Source organism: Cryptomeria japonica, chromosome 4 (assembly GCF_030272615.1).
Source record: "Cryptomeria japonica chromosome 4, Sugi_1.0, whole genome shotgun sequence".
In the NCBI taxonomy this organism is placed as follows: Eukaryota; Viridiplantae; Streptophyta; class Pinopsida; order Cupressales; family Cupressaceae; genus Cryptomeria; species Cryptomeria japonica.
The window spans coordinates 333,153,022-333,175,074 of NC_081408.1; the positions used below are offsets into that span (position 1 = coordinate 333,153,022).

Below are 22,053 nucleotides of genomic sequence, written 5' to 3' on the forward strand. Positions count from 1 at the left end.
AGAGCGCCAAAATGTCTTGGTCTTGGAAAATGTGAAAAAAGAGAAATTCCTTGCCCAGTGGAAAATTTCACCCAAGGATGAGTTAGGGCGCTAAAGGAGGGGGTTGTGGAAAACGCGCCCAAGTCAAGGAGAAAATGTTAAAATGGCAGAGGCATGGAAATGATGAAATTTCTCCACTTAGTGGATTCCATGCCCAAGGTTGGAAATTTTCCAAGGCAAAGGGGAATTTGAAGGTCGGGAATGGAATGAAGAAGCAGGAAATCCCCTCGGGAAATTTTTAGAAATATCCATTTTTAGACACCAAATCTCGTCCGAATTTCAAAAAATTTGCAGATTTGGAATCATGAGAGAATTCTCTCTCTTGGACCTGGGTCCTAAATTTAAGGAAAATTCCTAAAAAATAGGAAATGTGGCAATTTGATGAAAAAGCCTCCTTGGGACAAGATGAACTCAAAAAACACAAAAATTCCTTCCTCAAGGAACAAATTTCCAAAATTTCTTCTCCAGTTCTGAAATGTGCCTAAGGTTGAAAGAAGAACATGAAAATCAAGATTCAAAAAGGAAACTTCAAGAATTCGAAAAATTCCTTCCTCGAGGAAGAAATGTGCCCAAGGTAAAGAATTCCAAAAAAGTGGAAAAGTTGACTAAGTGCTGGAAATTCCTTCCTTCAAGATAGAATTCCAAAAAAGGTCTGTTGGAAATTCCTTCTTTCATGACAGAATTCATGGAAAAGGTGAAAATTTGGCTAAGTGTTGGAAATACCTTCCTTCAGGACAGAATTCCAGGAAAGGTGAAAAATTGCCTAAGTGTTAGAAATTCTTGCCTTCGGGACGAAATTCCAAGCAAGGAAAAAATCACACCCAAGGATGAACTAAAGATAAAATTTCTAAGGCAAGGAAGGAATCAAGGATGAACTAAACAAAAAATTTCCCCCGAGAAAAATTTTGAAAAATCCATTTTCGGGCATCAAATCACATCCAAATTCAAAATCCTTTCAGATTTGGATTCATGAGAGAATTTTCTCTCTCATGGAACTTGGAACCCTATTTTTGGAGAGTTCCTAAACAATAGGAGATGGTGGAAAATCATTAAAAAAATCCTCCAGAGCAAGGAAAGTTTGAAAAACTTTTAAGAAAATTCTTCATGGATCAAATTATTCTCTTCAGGGGTTTCTCTCCAAGTGGCAATCGGGTCAGCGCATGTTGAGTCAATGGAGCATCTTTTTGCCTGCAATCGTTGCGTGAAAGCATAGTGGTGCATTCATTGCTGGAATATTTGACCATGGTGGCGGCTAATTCATTGCATGGCAGTCGTCATACTTAATGCAATAGTGGAGCATCTTTCACATGTAATTATCATATTTAGGGGATGATGGAACATTTACTGCATGTTGGGCGAACTTCGGGTGGATAATGGTGCATTTAATGCACAGTGGATGCCATGTTTTGGCAAAATGTAATTTATTGTATATGGGCATGATGCGTCATTAATTGCTGATTCCCACCTTGTTGCATCATGTGTGGGGAATATTTTTGGGAAAACCCTAATTAGGGTTTGCATGTGTCCTCAAGGTATGAAGCCTATATAAAGGGGTGACCCCCCTCATTTGTAGGAGGGAGACTTGTATGAAATTGTTGCAATAAGTTTTTGAGATAATAACAGTGAAACAATGTTCTCTGATGGTGTCCACTTAAGTTATTTTTTCAAAACTTGCATGGTTTCACGGTTCACCTTCCTCACTTAGAGTAGAATTTTATTTTCTCAGTTGTTCGATAAAATGCTTTAATTTCAATGGAGAATGTAATGGTGTTTGATGAATTTCCATGGTTCATACTTTTTGCATCTTACTGATTGTAAGTTGCAGTGTAAAGTTAGTCTGAACCCCCAAATTTATGCTAAGTTCGATTGTGAATAGTTGTTTTGATTGCGCCGTGTTGGGTATTCAAATGCACTTTCTCAATGTGAAAATCCTTCAACATCCTCAGAAGATTGCATCAGTTCTTACAGAGTTGTAGTTAATCTTGGTGAAGCAGAGCTTGGTTTATTTGGAATTTGTCCACCAAAGCACTATTCGTTGATATCATTGCCCTTAGGAGTAGGATGTATATCCTCTAACCCCTTCCCCTTTAGTTTCAGTTGATTTCAAAGCAGAAGCATCACAAGATCGCTATATCCGATAATGGAGTTCTAGCCACAACAAATAAGTGAAAGAATGATCCAAATGTAAGTCCCCTTGGATTACCAGCAAATCACATCAGCCAACTGAGTCACGTCCGTAGCATAAAGGAACCTTGGAGTCGATTGTTTGAACTTCCTGCAATCTTAGCATGCAATCGCACTTTGATCAAGAGAGAGTGAAGTGACCATTAAGCAACTTTATTCTGTGTTAGGCGCTGTCATAAAAAACATGTCAACAGGTACATTGATTAATACTATGGGTTGCACCATTTTTCCTCTTAGTGTGGCTTATAAAAAGATTCCAATGCTTTTCCCTATTGTTCCTTATTTAAATAGGTTTAACGTTTCACTTGATAGGCCATGGCTTTAACACTTAAAGTTGTGCCTTTTGTTGTAAATCAATGACTTAAATATGTGAATGAAGGAAGAGTTATCACAGTCCTCCGTGATTCATTTTCAGATTTGAGCCATTTTACTATGGACATGTATATCAATACTACCAAAGAATCCCTTGTGCAATCAAAGATATTCTTCATGGGGTTTCTCAAAAGCAATTCCAAGCACAAATGAAAGAAAAATAAACAATTAATTCCTCTTTGCAATTGAGGAATTGGCAACTTGTGAGAGGCGGCAAGTAGCAAACATCTTGATCTTCATGGCATCCTTGCCATGCCATGACACCATCCAGTAGGGTCATTTTGATCTAATGTAGCGCTATCTGTCTTGGCATTACTCTAGATCATTTCTATCTCAGCTATTAATCCTAGGTAAATATCTGATTGTTAGTGGTAAATTTTTGTACCCTAGGACCCTTTGTAAAAGGGATTTTATTCGCCCCTTTTATTTTGGTGAGATGTGATTCATTCCTTTGCACATAGTAGTAACATGCTGCTGTATTTATCTTCAAGTAATTTCTGTTACCATAACAACTTGCTGACACATTTATTCGAACATGTATTTTTTTTCAGACCTAGTTAGCCTCTTTGTAATTGGAAACATAATTTGCATACTCGATCTTGGACAGTACTCGACAAGTCCAAAATTTCAATTCAGCAAAAACTTGTCAAAATATCAGCAAAGACTCAACAAAAAACAGGGTTTATTGGGCAGGGTTTTAAATTTTTATAAAAACAATCCTTGTGAACTACGCATTTTAACCTACCCTGATGCATTGTAACTTGCATTTTAACTTGCCTCGACACATTTTAACCCACATTGGCACAATTCAATCCCACGTCATGACTTTACCTTGGAATTGTGTGAAACCCAACGAGTTTTCATCTTAAATCCAGCGATTTTTCCTTTGCAACTCATCTATAGAGACTCGCAAGTTAAGCTTGAGAATACTCGCCCAGCTGAAAATCTGCAAGTACTTCCCAGCTGAAAATCTGCGAGTACTTGGCAACTCGGCGAGTACTCGCAGGGTTTTGTATCCATGATTGGAACCATATGTCTTATTCTCAAACCACATGCCCATTTAGGGTGGGGAATTCTTTTCTGTTATTGGAATTTGGAACCATCATGTCCTATTTTCCAATCCAATCCCCATTTGGGTATGGCAAACCCTTCTAATATTATAACCATATGTCCTAGTGTCAAACCCAATGCTAACTTGGGTAAGGCAAACCCCTTATGTTATCGAAACCATAAGTTCCTTTTCCTGAACCCAATGCCCATTTGGGTAAGGCAAACTCCTGCTGTTATTAGAGCCATAATTTCCTGTTCCTGAACCCAATATCCATTTGGTTAAGGCAAACCCTTCTCATGATATTGAGCATTTACTATTCACATGACTGGGTTGCTTAATCTGATATGGAGTGTTCCCCAGATCAATATCAAGATGCAAGCCACATGTACATATCCACCAATTAGAGATAGCAAACTAGAGCGGTGACACAATAAATGGCTCTAGTGGCCAGGGTAGTAACTCATTAGGAGACATTTTAAACAAACTCAATCAATCAAGAATATGGCACAAAAATTTGAAGGGCAAAATGTTAGGGACCATGTGGAAGAAGAAAATTTATATAGCCCTAACTTAACTCCTCTTACCTAGTCAGCACATTTATATGTGCGAGAATTACTAAATATCAAAAATAGGATAGAACAAATGGAAGAAGGGGAGCAAAAAAGTGACCACAACTTCATGTGAGCATAGCAGAAAATCAATCTTTAGTAGAGGAAAACAGAGTACTAAAGGAACAGGTGGCAATGCTACAAAGGATGTAGAAGAAAGAAATAATGATTGACGGTCGATGAAACAAGTATGGCAATCCATGCATGAATCAACAAAAACAAACATAGACTTGGCATACTCAAAATGGGAAAGGGTGGGACACAATCCTTACAACAAATAATTACTCAGGGGTTAGAGGGAAAAGAAAGTAATAAGGGAATCAACATAAAGGAAATCAAATCATGGGCTCGAGTAGTTGAAGGCCTAATCAGTGAGTTAGAAGAGGCAAGGACAAAGCATATCAGAGCACAAGCAAGAGAGCACAGGGCAAGGCAGGAAATAACAAAGATATTAACCATTTTAGTAAAACATTACTTGCTCTATGTGACCCCTTTGATTTGATTAATTAAAATGATATGGAGCTCCGAAAATTATACACGCAAGACCTATAATGGAGCAAGTGTTATTGATTATGTTATTTGTTTTGCAAAGCTTGGTTGATAAAATAAGTTGTGATTGAAGATCCTCTTGGTGATTCAAAATCATACCACAATCCAGTACAGCTTTTGCTATCTTGGTGGAAAAAAAAACAGCATGTGACACAAGAACAACACATCAACCCACCTCCAACAAAGGGAAAAAATTATTTTAACCCAAAAAAAGGTAATATGCAGAAAGAAAGAAAAAGATCACAAGGTCTAAACAAATCATGAGCTAAGAAGCATAATTCAAGAGGCACTTGAGAGTTGTAAAAGGACAACAAACAAGAAGAAAATGCATGGTTTGATGAGGAGAGCTATTACGGAGCCAGGTGAAGAGAAGGAGAACACAAACTTATGAAAACAGGTTATAAAAGTTAGAAAGACTGTTCATGAACAAAAGGAGAGAAAAGCTGGTATATCTAGGGAAAAAAAACCCAAAACTAATTTAGAGGGGACTTCAATCAAGGATAAAACAAATGGAAAATAACACAACAAAAACTTAATGGTTGAAAACTTGAATATGAAAAACAATTGTATAGGCAGGAATCAAGGTTGAGTTTTCCCCCATGGTCAACACGAAAACAAAATTATTCACTTTATAAGAGGTTAAGCAAAGTATTTAGAAATCCGGTGCAAGAAAAGCTAAGAACATGATTGAGCTTTAGGCTGAATACCTAAAATGGAGGATGAAAATCCTCGCCTCTAGCATTGTGAAAATATTCAACATCATTCAACATGGATGTTCAAGAGATCAAGTTACCAGATTAGCTATAACTCTCTTTAAGAGTGGGGATGTTAACAATCTTGCCAATTATTGGATCATCATGATTAATCACTTGTTTGCAAAATTGTTTGGTAGCATGCTGGTGCAGGGGCACCTGGGCATGGAGATGTATCATGAAGACAAACCACATTTTTCTTTATTTGTAATGTTGCATTAATGATTGTAAGGTCACAAAAGACCTTTTTTATCAAAACAATTCATGTTGTAAGGCTTGATGAGCCATTTTGTGCTAAGAGACCTAATAGGTCCTAATAGGGTCAATTGTGGTCAAAGTGTGAAGAACATCCAAAAAGGTTTGAAATGTTGTAATTGAAAAAATTTAATCCATTATAACATGTTAGGGGTGTCCATGAAGGCTAGGGTCAAGTGTAGTGGTAATTTGTCAAAAAATGTAAAACTTGCAAAGTTGCAACATAGCCAAAAGTGCAAAAAAAGATGTAAAATGTCATCCATCGGTCATGAGTTGGTTGGAGAAGTTAGGAGTTGAAATTAGTTTGTAATGGTTTATAAAACCATGTTTGGTCGAGATCAAGGGGGTTGAGCAGTTTGGAGGGGATTTGACAAAGGTTATCCAACTAACCCTCAAACTGTCATAAGGTTTTAAGGAATCTATGACTGTCACAGAGCCATGGAGGCTCACATTTGATGTAATTTTGATATGTAAATGTGTTTTAATGATAAATTAATGAAATATCTTTCAAATGAATCCTTTCTTATGCATTTTTGTGGAGTATTTGGCAAGATATGATTGTTTTTCCAAAAACTGTCAAAACCTTGCCAAGGGTTACTGTTGTCATTTTATGACACCCTTGGTCCATCAATAAGAACCGATCAGAGATACGATCCATGGATCAGCGCTGCCCCAGTTGATCAAGGAGAAAAGCAAAAGAATTATGAAGTATGAGGTGTTGCCTTGCCTGGAGGAAGTTCCTCCCTTAGCCTTTTCTTCCTTCCCCGGAATTCCGGAACCCCGAGGTTCCGAAGTTCCTTCTCTTCGCCTTCCCTTGTTTTTCTTCTCCGGAATTCCAGAACCCCGAGGTTCCACAGTTCCCTCTTCGTTTTCTTCCCTTCCCCGGAACTCCCCGAGGTTTTGAAGTTCCTTCCCTTTGCTGCCTTTTCTTCCTTCCCTGGAATTCCGGAACCCCAAGGTTCCGAAGTTCCTTCTCTTCGCCTTCCCTTGTTTTTCTTCTCCGGAACTCCGAAACTCCGAGGTTCCGAAGTTCCCTCTTCGTTTTCTTCCCTTCCCCGGAACTCCGGAACCCCGAGGTTGCGAAGTTCCTTCCCTTTGCTGCCTCTCCTTTCTTTTCCCGGAACTCCAAAACCCCGAGGTTCCGAAGTTCCTCCCTTTCTTCCCCTCCTCTTCTGTTCTTCGGAAGTTCCTTTCTCTTCTTCTTCAGTTCCCCGGAACTTTGGAACCCCGAGGTTTCGAAGTTCCTTTCCCTTGCCTTCTCTCGAACTCCGAAACCTTGAGGTTCCAAAGTTCCCTCCTAGCCTTTCTTCCTCTCTTTCTCTAGAACTCCGGAACCCCGAGGTTCCAAAGTTCCTCCCTTTCTTCCCCTCCTCTTCTGTTCTTTGGAACTCCGGAACCCCGAGGTTCCAAAGTTCCTCCCTTTCTTCTTCAATTCCCCGGAACTCTAGAACCCCGAGGTTCCAAAGTTCCTCCCTTTCTTCTTCAATTCCTCGGAACTCTAGAACCCCGAGGTTTCGAAGTTCCTTTCCCTTGCCTTCTCTGGAACTCCGAAACCCTGAGGTTCCGAAGTTCCCTCCTAGCCTTTCTTCCTTTCTTTCTCTAGAACTTCGAAACCCCGAGGTTCCAAAGTTCCTTCCTTAGCCCTTTTTCCAGTTCCTCAGAACTCCGAGGTTCTGAAGTTCCCTGCTGCTCAGCTTTCTCCTTCCTGGAACCCCAAGGTTCTTTCCTTGTTTTCCCCACTTCGGGAACCCGAGTTTCCGAAGTCCTCGGACTTCTTTCCGGCTGGCAACACTTCCGGGTGGCGTGATCAACACTCAAAGCTTTAAATGCTCCGACGACTTTTGTGTCTTGTGCACCTTCTTTTGTGGAGCCACAGGGATGCATTTAATGTTTTTGGCAGGATTTCCATCAAGAGAGGTACAAGGCCATGCTTGTTGTGGTGACTTATGTCATGTCTGCATGCTTTGACTTTGGAAGGTCAGTCAATCCACCATTCTCAGGATTGCATTTTTAGGATATGGCTAGGTTGCTTGCATGTAAAAAAGTCAAATGCATGCACTTCCCTGCACTCCCAAACTGACATTTCCTTGCACATACAGGGGTCATGATCACTCGTGTAACCATTTTCTATATAAAGGTTGTTAAGCCTCATTGTAAAGGGTTCTCTCCCTGCTGGCTTGAGCTATTCTATGCTCTTTCACTTTTCTTGTATTTATGTTGCATTTATGCAATTGTAAGTTTGGCCATTGGTCTTATAATGAATTGAAAATCACCATTCTTGCCTTCCTTCAAACTTATGTAGGTTGTGTATGTTTCCTTACCTTCATCGTAGGTGTATGTTTTGTGGCTCTTCTCTCGTATATGTTGTGTTAACTTATTTCTAAGTGTGACTTGTGGGAAACCTTCTCCCCTCTTGACATTCAGCGAATTCTAACCTCCATATATGCATTGGGATCACTCATACAACTGAAGTTTGTGCATCTCCTGGGTGTTTCAGTTGATTTTGTGTGTCATTTCGGGTAGGGAGAGAAACCACCTCTTCTTGGTGCATCACCTCCTTTTATTTTAAGCATTTCTCTCTTCCCTTTACCTCTGCAAGTTGTTAGAATAGGCTTAGGAGTAAGTTTTGAAGTGTTGAGTTGGTTCAACACCTGCACCTAGATTGAGAAGGAAGTCGGCCTTCTCCGGAGATTCAACCCCCTTGCGCAAGGTCCCACACTTCGAGGTTGTTTCCATGTTTCACAAGGTTGTTGAGTTGATAGCTCAGCAAGGGTGCGAGCTTTTGTGATAACAGTTACCCGTTTTGGTAAAACCCTCATAACTTTTGTTTTAACCGTTGGATCTGGCTATAAATTTGAGAATAGTTCTGTAACTAGGCAATCTAAAGTCTGACTACAGCGATTGGCTTCATGATCAATATTTTGAAAGTTATTAATGACCGTTTGTTACAGTTCATGGTGAAAATCAAACTGGTAAAGGCAAGAACAGTCCTGTTGTAGCGTTTGGTATGGCCACGTGAGGAATCATAATGAAGAAAGGTTGTATGCGTTGGAAAGGTCTCTGAATCCTTGCTTTTTGTCTGACTTAATTTGGTTAAGAATTGAAGAAGTGATTGTTTTTGTAAAAACTTATTTTTAATGATGAAACCTTGAACCAGGGTATTCCATGGCAATAAAGAATTTGTTCTCTCATGCTATGGTGAATGTTATGATATGAAATCTTGAATGAAGGTTTGTAGGGATGGAATTTAACCTTTGAAAGTGGTTTGGGGTTGATTGGTGGTGTATGGTGGAAGTACTTGGTAGATAGTCCTTTAAATTATGTGCTTATGTTGGAAGGAGTTGTTGTTTCTTGAAGTTTGTGATCAGTTATGCCTTAAGTCTGATTTTGTTTCAACAAAGAGTTCTTTGTTATGTGGAAGGTACTCAAGGTTGTAGGAAGTATATGTTGGGTGATTCTAAGGTGTGTAGAAGTTCTTATTGTTGGTGATTGTGAATGATAAGATCCTTATTCCTTGAAGGGTAAGGTTATTGTATCAAGATACCTTTGCAGTCCTTGTGTAAAGATTATGTTGTGATTGCCTTGTAGAATGGATGAATTCCATTTGTATTGTCACTTAACGATCAGATTGTGAGTTTTGGAGTTGAGAAGAGTGGCTAATCTTGTTATATGCCTCTTGAGTCAAGTTGAAGTTCTTGAATTTGGTTTTGGGTCAGCATACCCTTGAGTGTTTTGTTGTTTGTGTTGGATGTTTTGCATCACATACATGAGCACAAAATCAGCAAGTTGGTAGAAGAAAAATAAAAGAGAGCAAAAAGGAAAGTAGATTTTAGGCAAAGCACTCAACAATTAATCATGGAATCACATTGAGATATATTATTGAAAAACTTTGGAATGAGAAAGAAGAAGTTTACTACTGTTTTGTCAATTTCAAGAAGGCTTTTGATAGGATTCCTAGGAATAAGACCTTGTGTATAATGAAGGATCTTGGTATCGTGCAATTTAGAACAGCTGTGTCCATAGGCTTTACAAAGAGGTCTGGGTAATAATAACTCAAGAAGGCACTTCAAAAATATTTAAGAGCAACATTGGAGTCATGCAAGGATTTCCATTATCTCATATATTATTTGACCTATATATTGACAAACTTGAATGGCTGAATTTGAAAGGTGGGAATGGCATTCCTCTAGGAGAATATGTTGTCAAATTTTTCTTGCATGCCTATGATCTTATTTTGATTGGTAGGTCCACTTAAAGGTCACAAAAGTGTTTGTTTAACCTTGAACACTTTTGCAAAGATGCAGATATGCAAGTTAATACTAACAAGACTTGGATCATGATCTTCTCCAATTGAAAGAAAAAGAATCAATTCGAGTTTTATTTTGAAGGAAGTATTCTAGAGGAAGTAACAAAGTATAAATGCTTTGGAATTAACTTCAACAACAAAATTAATTGGCAAACTTGTAGAAGGATGAGACATTTGGGAAGTTGGAGAGCGATTTTTTCCCTTCAAAATAGATGCAACGAGGCAGAGTTATAGGATTGAAAAACTATTCAGAATCTATTTGGGTTGATCGTAACATAGATGGAAGACTTGTTGGACTTGCCATGGATTCACCACGGACTCACAAATCCATTGGCAGGCTGAGTCGACTCACCAAGGACTCGTGAGTCAAGTCCTGACGAGTCTTATTCAATGATCTGCGCGGATCCTAAGTCGGGATTCGCGAATTCAACCTAGAGACATGCGTCGTCCAGCCACGTTTTAAAGTGGTTTTTTTTTTCATTTTTCACTCATTTGGCATTCTTACTTGCTGAAAACAAGTTTTTAGGGTTTGAAGAAGGAGAGGAAACAAGATTAAAACAGCAAAAGAGATCCAAGTAAGGATTTTTCTTCTCTTTTTTTTTTTCATTTCCATGTTTTGAAAATCAAAAAAATCTCGAAAAACAAGGGGATATGCTGCAAAAAAAATTCTATTTCCCTTCCGAATTTATTTCCTTATATTTTTTTCTTGTTATTGATAGTTATTTTTTTCAAATGATTCATTATCATTTTTTTTGTTGACACACAAAACTCTTGATTTTTTTTTTTTTTCATGTTAAAACAGCAATGGCAAGTTCAACTCCAAGGGCAACCACAAGGTCAGGAAGAAAAAAGGGGGAGATCACTTGCACCGAAAGTCAAAAATGGATGACTGGTGGAATCAATAGATTAAAATGCCACCTTGCACAAATACCTGGATATGGTGTGGAGATATGCCACAAAACAACTTCGGAGATTATTAAAGAGATGAAGGCCCTTCTTGTTGAGCATGATATGCAAAAGGAAGAAAGGCAAAAAACAAAAGAAGCCATAGCAACTGCAATGAATCCCACATTGTCCTCTTTAGGTCCCCTTGGTCACACTCGTGGTCGTGGAAGCCCAAATTTACGTCAGTCAATTTCATCTTTTGGTGACAATGAGGTTGAGGCTAGTGACACTCCTCATAAATCGGACCCTAATTTTTTTGTTACACGCAATGTTCCAAGAGCACAACCTTCACTTGAAGGTACAGGATGGAATAGAAAGAAGCGTGAACAAGCAAGGATAGCAGCAGCAAACTTTTGGTTTTACAATAATATACCTTTCAATGTGGCGAACAAAGCATATTGGAAGGTTTGGTTAATCCATTTACAGTTGCAGGTAAGGGGTTTAAGGCCCCAACAAGTAAAGACTTCAGTGGGCCATTGCTAGAGCAAGCTATAAGAAATACACAAGTTGTGGTTGACGATCTAAAAATATATTGGAGGAGAAAAGGATGCAGCATTTTATCGGATGGATGGACAGATGAACAGAATAGGACTCTTCTCAACTTCTTGGTGGCTTCAAATGGTGTGCAATGGTATTCCTAAAGTCTATTGATGCCTCAAATGAAATAAAAAATGCAGAGACTTTGTGTAATCTATTAGATGGGGTGATTCAGGAAGTTGGAGTTGAGAATGTTGTCCAACTTATCACAGGCAACGCAGCTGCATATGTATCTGCACATAGAATGCTTATAGAGAGGCATCAGACAATTACATGGAGTCCTTGTGCTGCATTGCTTGGACATTGGGAAGATTGGATGGGTGAAAAGGGTGGTTGAAGATGAAAAAAGTGTCACCAAATTCATCTAGAACCATACTTGGGTCCTTGCTTTGATGAGAAAACACACAAATGGCAAGGACCTTGTGTGACCTAGAGTGACACGATTTGCTAGCCACTTCCTCACTTTGCAAAGCATTCTCGATGCCATTCCTCATCTTAAGCAGATGTTTGTGTTTGATGCATGGTTGGCGTTTGCATACTCCAAAAAAGTTGAAGCGGAGAAGATTGTAAGCATTGTTTTTTATGAAGGGTTCACCAAAAGTAGAGAGGAGTTGATTGGGGTAAGTAACAAACATAAACGAAAACTTTATACAAGATAATCTATTTGCTGATTTTTTTTAGGGGTTAATTTTGTACAAATTTAAAATTTGTTTTCATTTTTCTAGGTGACAAAACCTTTGGTAACGGTTCTTCATATGGTGGATGGAGGGGCATGCCAATGGGTTACATTTATGAGGCCATGGATAGGGCCAAAGAGGCCATTTCACATTACTATGGCGGAAATACAAGAAAATGTGAAATCCTTTGGTGCATCTGTAATGTCCCCTTCCTAGGTGACAGGCAGTTGAGCAGGGATTGGCCTATCATTTGGTTCTCGTAGGCTACTGGAGTGAAGAGGGAACCCATTTAGGAGTCATGGAGCCTTGCTGGGAACTTTGTGAGCCAATTCAGACATTCAGATGGCACTTCCTAGTTTTTAGGAGGGATCCCTATTTTTTAGGGAATGACTGAGAGTTGGTTACGAGGTGTCTAGGAACCATTCTGGATCATTTGAGACCATCTCCTAAATTTTAGGGAGGGGTCATATTTTTTAGGGAGGACTACTAGTTGACTGGTTGGCCACCCGGAGGGCCACAGAGCAGAGTTGGTTCGCTTTTGAGCATTCCTAGATGTTTGGAGACAATTTCCTACTTTCTAGGAGGATTCCTACTTTTTAGGGGGATCACTGTCAGTTAGCCTGGAACACTCAAAGTTCATCCATGGACAGATGGATTCAGTCAGAATTCAATTCGGAATCTAGATGAGCAGCTTTTGAAATTATTTGGGAAATATTTAATATTTTCTAAGTTGGATTAAATAAATAATAATAAAGTGAAATAATATAACCACTTTATATTATAATAAAATGGCCCCTTGCCACATTTCTTTAGAAGTTATAATTTAAAGGTTATAACTTAATAATATGGCCACTTTTAATGAAGAATTAGACCCTCAATGGGTGAACCTCTTAGGGGAAGTTATTTTTTAATAAAAAGAAACATTTTAACATGTTTTATGATGCCAAAAATACAACCCTAACCCTAAATTCGAATTAGGGTTTGAGGCATGTTAAAAAGACATTTTGGAGGCTCATTTTAGCATTGTGTGATTTTATTTTTCTAGAAATTATCTTTGCAGCAGCCTACAACTAGCAGATAGCAACTTGGAATCACCATTGGGAACAAAAACTCTCAATGTTTTAGTGTTTGGACGTAGCCCCATTCACTTACAACCACTTGGTGCCAATTTGGAAGCTTCATATCAGGCCATTGAGGGTCAAATTATTGAGGTTAATGACTAAACAACAAGGGACATACAGAGAAATCAGATCTGAGCAAGTTAGAGGTTCAAACTTACAAATTTGGGAGTCATTTATGCAGGCCCCACCATTTTAGCTAGCTTGGAAATTCAAAATAATTAATTAGAGGGGTTTTGAATCAGCTGTCTCTTGGAAATTCATTGTCAGGGAAATAAAAGGGCAGTTTGATGATTCTTTCAGAGATTCCATAACAGATCGGAGCTACAACAACAATTATTCAAGGAAATTCACCATTTCTTGGAGGGTCTCTCCCAACAAGGAATTGGAATTCAGCTTATGTGTGCATTATACTTCATTATTTGTTTTTGATAATTCATATTAGGGACAATAAAGCATATTGGAGCTGTTAACACAGTGTGGAACTCCTATATCAACATATCTTGGAATTTAGTCAAATAAAGAAGCTCAACCAGGCAAGCTCTGGACACCTGGTATGATATTTCAGTTCATTGTGGAATAAATTAGCTATTCTTGCCCTATTACTTTGCCGCAATAAAGAAATCAGAATTCTAGTTTCAATTTTCAGTATTTATTAAGTTGTATTTGCAAATTCCTATTATTGTGCATCATTCTCAAAGTCCAAAAACATCAAAAACACAAAAAACTTCAACAAACCCAAAACTATCTTTTTGCTGGCCAAAGAAAATCAATTTAAACAAACCAAACAGCTTGAGCAAACATTCAGTGGGCATCTTTCAGCATCATTGATCATAGGTGGACAAACCAACTCCACCAACCGATACATGCCTTCGCCTACTTCTTGAACTCGAAATTCTACTTCTTTGATTCATTTAGGGCTAATGAGGAGGTCATGGCAGGTGTTGTTGCATGTATTGATAAGATGGCACCTGATCCTGAGTTGAGAGACAAGGTTCTTGATGAGTTGGAGGTGAGATTTGACATTTGCTATATCTTTATTTATGAATTTGGAAATGTTCATTGTTGAGTTTGACTATCTATTTATGAATTTGGAAATGTTCATTGTTCAAGATGTACAAGAGTGCAGAGGGGGGACTCTTCTCTTCACAACAAGCAATTGATAGAAAGGAAAACAACAACCACGTAAAAAATTTAGTTCAATACTACAAGAAAAAAACTACAAACTTGATTGTTACATTTTTTCTCAATTCTAATATTTCTAAATGTTTTTTTGTAGATCTATCATGGGAGAATTATGGTGCTAGCACGCCTAATCTTCAATAGATAGCCATCCGTGTTCTATCCCAGCCGTGTAGTGCTTCTAGGTGTGAACGGAATTGGAGTTTATTTGAGAGCATTCACACAAAGAAAAGAAATAGGTTAACACAAAAGCACATCAATGATCTTGTCTTCATTTGGTACAACCTTTGCCTTCACATTAGAAAGGCGGAGGGTGTTTCATATGAGGCCATTGAATTGGATGAAATTGATCCATATGGTGATTGGATGGTCAATGAACAAAATGATGGTGATGATGTCCTCCTTACCAAAGAAGATCTTGTAGAAATAGTGAGAGGAGCAGCACAATAAGCAGAAGCAGCAGGATTGGATGAAATGGAGAAGGATGAAGATGAGGACTTTGATTTTGAAGAAGAATCATCTCACCATTTAGATACCTCAACACCTACTGCTACTACTACTAGCTCAAGGCCTGAAAAATTGAGCTATATTAGGAGAGTAAAGAGGAAGATGTAGTCTTCTCTTTAGTTTGTTGTTTATGTTTATAACATTTGGATATATCATTATATGTGATTTTGTAAACATTTATAACCTTATGCTGCTATTATACATTTTAAAGTTTGAAACTATGAGTATGAATGATGAAATTTCAAATATTAAGTGTTTGGAGATCATATGACTATTATGACATGTGTAATGTTTCAATTATGGCTCTTATGTTCTCTAAATGCATTAATTTCTTTTTGTTTTTTTTTAAAACTACGGTATTTTTTTTTTGCCAAGTCCTTTCACGAGTTCGTTGCGAGTCCGAGTCCGAGTCCAAATTTTGGGTTGACGAGTCCGTGGCGAGTCTGACTTTTCCAAACTTGGTTCATAATTCTAGTGGTGCGCTATGGGTGTGAAATATGGTTTTTGCCCTTCAAAATGGATGCAAAGAGGCATTATGTAATTGAAAAACTATTTAGAATCTATTTGGGTTGTTCATAATTTAGTGGTGATCTATGGGTGTGAAATGGTTTTTACCCTTCAAAATAGATGCAAAGAGATAGAGTTGTGGGATTGAAAACTATTTAGAATCTATTTGAGTTGTTCATAATTCTACTAGTGCTATGGATATGAAATGGTTTTTGCCCTTCAAAATAGATGCAAAGAGGCAGAGTTGTGATATTGAAAACTATTTAGAATCTATTTGGGTTGTTCATAATTCCACTAGTGCTCTATGGATGTGAAATATGGGCTATGGGTGTGCAATGGTTTTTGCCCTTCAGAATAGATGCAAAGAGGCAGAGTTGTGAGATTGAAAACTATTTTTAATCTATTTGGGTTGTTTGTAATTCCACTAGTGCTCTATGGGTGTGAAATATGGGCTAGCAGCACATTGGACACCAAATAGATGCAAATTGAGAGAATCCAAAAGCCATGTTCACAAGCAAATTCAAGTTAAAAACCTTCAACTGCGATGAGATTCTTTCTAGCTGAAACAGGTACAGTTCCTATCAAAGCCATTAATATGATTGTCTTTTAAGATATCTGAAAAATTGAGCAGATGGAGATAAATTATTGGTCCCATGTTGTCTTTAAAGATGTCTTGAGTGAAAGAAAGAAGTCATGGATGAAGCAAATTTGTAGGTAGATGAACAAATAACGCATTCACTTGAATGCTTGTCCTAATAATGGCAAAGAAATAAAAATATCTGTTGTAGATAAGTTTCACAAGTCTATGTGAGAAAAGATGTTCAGGAAAAAGAAAAAATATTACCTTGGAGAATTTAACCCCACTTTTGGCCATCAACAAAAGCCCTATATAGAGGCCAATATCCCTTGGAGAGCAAAGAATCTCATTGCCCAGTTCACGACTAATCCGCATTGTTTTCAGTGTGAAACTAGCAGATGGAAAAGGTCAAAAGAAGTATGGAAAGAGAGAGTTTGTAATTTTTGCACAGCTGGAACAACGAAATAGAAAAACACTTTATTTTAGAAAGTAAAGCTTACGATGACATCCAAGTCAAGTACACAGATAATTTAGCAGCAATTTCATTTCAAAACATATTCAAGGAGGAGGTGGTTGGGAGAATGAAAAGTCAATATCAAATTGAATGACAGAAGATTGACACTTAAAAAACAAAAAAATAACAGGGCCTGATGTCCCATAAGCTATCTTTGACCTTGTGAAAGTTAAAAACCTTCATTCTATCCATAAGCTATCTTTGACAGACATTATGTATTTAAGAATATTCAACTAATGATCTACGATGGGGAACGAGTCTGTAATCAACGATGCATCGCGAAACAATAGGAAACTGGGAAAAGCATTAGACACCATTAAGTGATGTTAAGCATAGTACCGAAGTTTTAAAAGAAAAAAAAACATAGATGTGCAGATACCAGCAGCATGTGCCATGCAGCGCGCAGTTCCAGTCCAAGCAAAAGAGGAAGGCTTGGGAAATACTGGGTGTTGGAGTGATATGAGTTTGGATCCAACAGCTCTCAGCGAATAAAATGCTGCTCCATGCGCAATTAATCTGGGGGTTCCCCGGCTCGAACCAAAAGACTTCGCCAATGACATTGGCATGGTCATTCTCCCTCAATACAAATTTCCAACAACTTGTAATCAGGGTTTTACGCTTCCAAGCCTTCCCTTTCGCAGATTAGAAAGGAACCTTATTGCTTATTTTAGTTTTGTCGATTCCTCTGACTAAATACCTTCGGCTAGAATTTTATTTTTTTCCTCGTTATAGATTGAGACTGGCAGGCGGCAGCATATTCACGTGAGATTTTTAGCTGATAGGCTATTCCCTGTGGGAGGCACTCCCACCGGAATTGTCTCACGCCGGTAAACGGTTGCCGGCGGTGTGATGTTGTCGGCAATTTCGTCGGGAAACCAAAGTTGTGCTGGTAAAATAATGAATTAGCTCCGTGAGCACAGCCGAGTGGGAGCATTTCAAGGAAATAAATTTATTTTTTGGTAAAAATGCCCACGGCATATCGCAGGTCTGACACGTGCAACGGAAAGAAACCCAATTCACAATCTACATTTAAAAAGTAATTTCTGAAATTGTTTACAAATTTGCTGATATAAATGTCAATGATAATAAATGCTTAAAACACTGCTCTCACTATCTGAGTGTAGTAGCTTAGGTATGTTCTCATGTGGTTGCTTAGCTTATTTTGGCTTGGAGTCACTCTTCAATATTTTAAGGAGTAATTAGTGGAGGTGGCTCCATGAACAATTTTTTTTTCTGCTTAATTAACTTTTCTACAGCGTATTTTCATTTTTTAAGCCATCTCCACAAAAATAGGAATAGATTCCAAAATATATTTTTCCCATGATTAAAGATTTGTATGGGGACACTCAAACTGCTTATTTTTAAGTAGAAAATGGATTTAAGCAAGTGGCATGGGGACATGGGATCTGCCAAGGTCGAAATACTATTCTATCAATTAGTCAATATTATTTCCAATAAAAATCTCATTGGAAGATAATAATCATGAAATAACTTGTAGCCACAACTTTATGCTTTGAATATACGAATTACACTTGCTAGAAATATTCTCATTAAATATTCTTAGAATTGTTTTTACTCTAGTTAAGAAGTATTTTGACATATGATTAAGCTTAATATGTGCTAATTAAATCATCATTTTAATTAACATTTGATTTTTGAATAATGATTTAATGAAGGTTATGTCATTTATTTTTATATATTTATAAAATGGGATTAATAATTATTTATTTTAAAATTTTATTCTTATATTAATATTTGTATATTTTTATGTTTTAAGTTCATATATAAATTTATTATACATGTTTTGATGTATTTATTCAAATGTGCTATGTGATCAAAATTTGAATAAGCTTGCCAAAAAATTCAAGTATTTTAAAATGGAGGTGGATATTTAAGGATAGAACAAGAAACAAGGCATGGAGTTACTATGATTTCTTTGTAAGAGTTGAAATTTGATCTAAATTTTCTTTTGAAAAGACACATCTCATATTTATTTACTTCTCAAACCACAAAATTACTCATCTTTATATACAAAGATATTCATTAAAAGTCTCAACTAGGTTGACCCAAATTAGAGTATATAAAATTACATAAAAAAAAACCATTTAGACCAATAATATCCAATGTGATCCTCTCTAAGAGAAAGGGAGGACCCAAAAGAAGCACCACGCATCCTTCTAAGTTGATTACAATGAGCTGCATACCCTTACGCATCTTCAAAAGATGGTTCTAATTAAAATGTATAGATAAACAGTAAAACTCAACAACCAGTTGGCCCAAAGCATCTTTCAATACTATAATAGATATTAGGAAGATGTCTGGTCACCATTTTGGTTGCAGTGACTAGTGAAGAAAATGTATGTTGTACGTCTCCAATTCCGTACTATGGAGACCCAATATAGGGGGATATTGATTAGGGGGATATTGATTGGTACTAATACGTTGGGTTGGGAATACACAGTAAGGTGAATAGTATAGATTAATGTTGAATAAAGAATAACTATATTGTATATTTTCTTTCAACAATATGTAGGTGTTGTTTCTTAGTAGTGATTTAATGTCCAACTAAATAAATAAATAAAATATCTATAAAATATTTTCAATAAATAAAATAACAAAAATAGTTCTTAAATAGTTATAAAGTAGAATAAAACAACTCAATATTGATGTCTAGATGTATTTAAGATATGTATATTAGATTATACACATTATTTTGATTACATTAAAACAATAAATAACTTATATTGAGGAGACAAATTAAAAATATAGATGATAAACTAGCATCTTAGAAGCTAGAATTTTATTCATAATGATTGTTAAAAAATATACTAAAATTTTCTTTGCAATATCACAAGTAAAATTTAAATTGAGAACATTGGTAGCACTTCTGAACACCTACACTATTTGTTGGAGTATTGTCATTAATGTCAAAGGAAATATCTAAGGACATCATGTAGCCACTTAAGGAGGGTCAATGGAGAAGTTTTATACTCAAGCAACATTAAATAAAAAAAAAAGAATTCAAATTAATTTCTTATTTTGGGCTAGCCCCTTCTACTTTGGCGCTCAATTTAGAGTTTTAAAAAGTGCTTAACATAAATGAATTCACATTTTTGTGTGGGCTAGCCGTTGATATTTGTGGTCTCCTTATAATTGACAAGTAGTGCAACTAAAACGCGGCAAGCATGCACTTTAAACCAAATTAATACTTGATAAGTAAGAGAACCATGTGATAGGAAATGGATTAGAATCAATGTATTCTGATTCTATTTTGTTATTTATCTTTCATAAATTGCATTTAGTCATGTAGTTTTACATGTTTATAGTTTTTGGTTTGCTCTTTTATATTTCATAGTTACAAGAATTTAAATGATGCATTGGATTTTTCAATTATAGTTATTGAAATTCAATACATGATCAGGAATTTTCATGATCCATAGTTCCTACCTGTCAATGCATGCTCTCAAAAATTTTGACAATTGGTTTACAATGGTCACAATTCACACATTTATATTTGAAGGTTATCTTTAATGTAATATTTTGGGAATAAGACGTTTTTTCTTAGATGAATTAAATTTTTTTAAAGTTAAAGCAATTCGAATAGGAAACTTGGACACACAAATAAAAAATGTGTCATAATTCTGAAATATTACTAAACTATTATTTTTGTTGGTGTAATTAATTATTCATGTTGGATATTATTACACCTTACTTAAGTTTACTTAGGTACATGCATATCATAGTAGTTTAGGTATGAGACACTTGGGTGTTTGTGCTGCATTGGGATAGTGTGTGTAGGAGAATTTCCACCTTTTATGGTGTTGATCTTGTTACTACTCTATCATAACCACTTATTATGGAGTGATAATTCCACCTTCCGTGATCCACCTCATGTGAAATATTATATTGTTTCCTCTACCTATCACACCTATTTCCTACCTACCCTTATTTATTATTGAGCCACATGTCATGTTTGTGTGCTCACATATCCATATAGCCTTGCCTATATAAGCAAGCTCATATTCATTGTATGTAACGATTGATGATCCAGTTGATCAGTATTTTCATCTTAATAGAATATAGTTTATTCCTATCATCTATTTTGTTCTCTCTTTTTTTTTTTTTCCATTGCCTCTAGATCTTGGCAAAATCTCACATAGTTTCAGAGCCATTAGAGTGTCATTGGTTTGCCAATTGAGATAAATTTGATGCTATTTGAGGTTGTGTATTTTGGAGCTTTCTATTGCAGGTTATTATTGAAGCTTGGTGGGTCAAATATGAGGTCACCATTGGATTGAGGAGGTCCAAGAAAGTCAATTTTGCTTTTTGTTTCATCCAAATCAGACTTCAAAGGCCAAATCTAGAGGCATTTGAAGTTTGAAGTTGCGACGGAAATTTTCCAAAAATTATACTTTTGCAAGCAATTTTCAAATAGTGATATCTCACTCATCCGGACTCCTTTTTTCAAGAATTTTTTTTTGTTTTTGGGTATAATTTTATGATCTGTACAGTGGTGCATAATTTTTTGGATTTTTGAATGCAAGTTTTTCTAAAATCGTGAAATCTCGATTTTTACAACTTTGGAGGCTTCGTTTGGACTCATTTGGACTCCTTTTCAGGGGCCGTTTTTTTTTAAGTCCGTAATTTTTTGTCTACTTTCATAATATGCCATTAGTTTGTAGTGATTTTGAGTAAAAATTGCACTTTTAGTATTTGGTCATTTTTTGGCCTATTTGGTACTTGTATTTTGTTTGGATCTCAATTGAGATCACTAGTAGTATTTGTTGAAGTCTCTTATATCTCATTTTGAGAAGTTGTAAAGTTGACATCAGAAGTCCACCCTGCTTTGTTTCGCAAGTGGCCCATTGTATACGCACTAAGTATAAAGTGTCAAATCACCATTTTGGGGGGGTTTCTTGATTGAGTAATTTGGGGGGGTGTCTTGTGTGATTGTCCCTCTCTCTATCTTGTGTTTTTTTATTTTGGTGCTATGGGTTCTCCTAAATTTCCACTTTTAACTCCTCATAATTATGCTTCATGGAAGATTAAGACTTGGAGTAAACTAATGAAAAAATGACTCATTCATTATGTAAATGGAATAATTACAGCACCACCTGATCCTAAGGTCGATCCTAATGCACAAATTGAATGACTCGCTAAGAATGCTCTGGCACTTGGAACTCTTAGAAAATATGTATCATTTTTCACATTGATAAGTGTACTAAAATTAAAGAGACTTGGGATATTTATGAGAAATTGTATGGTCAAGTTGATGAGATTAAGGGCTACAAGCTTGATAGTGAACTCACAACTTTGAATCCCAAGGATTTTGATACAATCTGAGATTATGTCACAAAAGCAATTGAGCTAAGA

At 36.7% G+C, this 22,053-nt stretch overlaps 1 protein-coding gene across 1 annotated transcript in view; it reads right to left on the reverse strand.

Annotated features, from left to right (window-relative positions):
• The window catches only part of LOC131063589 (reactive Intermediate Deaminase A, chloroplastic), a 59,333-nt gene extending 41,726 nt beyond the window's left edge, over positions 1-17,607 (reverse strand). Inside the window, exon 1 of the mRNA XM_057997452.2 lies at positions 17,060-17,607. Within this exon, the coding sequence (XP_057853435.1) occupies positions 17,060-17,252 (193 nt within the window). The 5' untranslated portion in view covers positions 17,253-17,607. The remainder of the gene's footprint in view (positions 1-17,059) is intronic.
• Between the last annotated feature and the right edge of the window lie 4,446 nt (positions 17,608-22,053).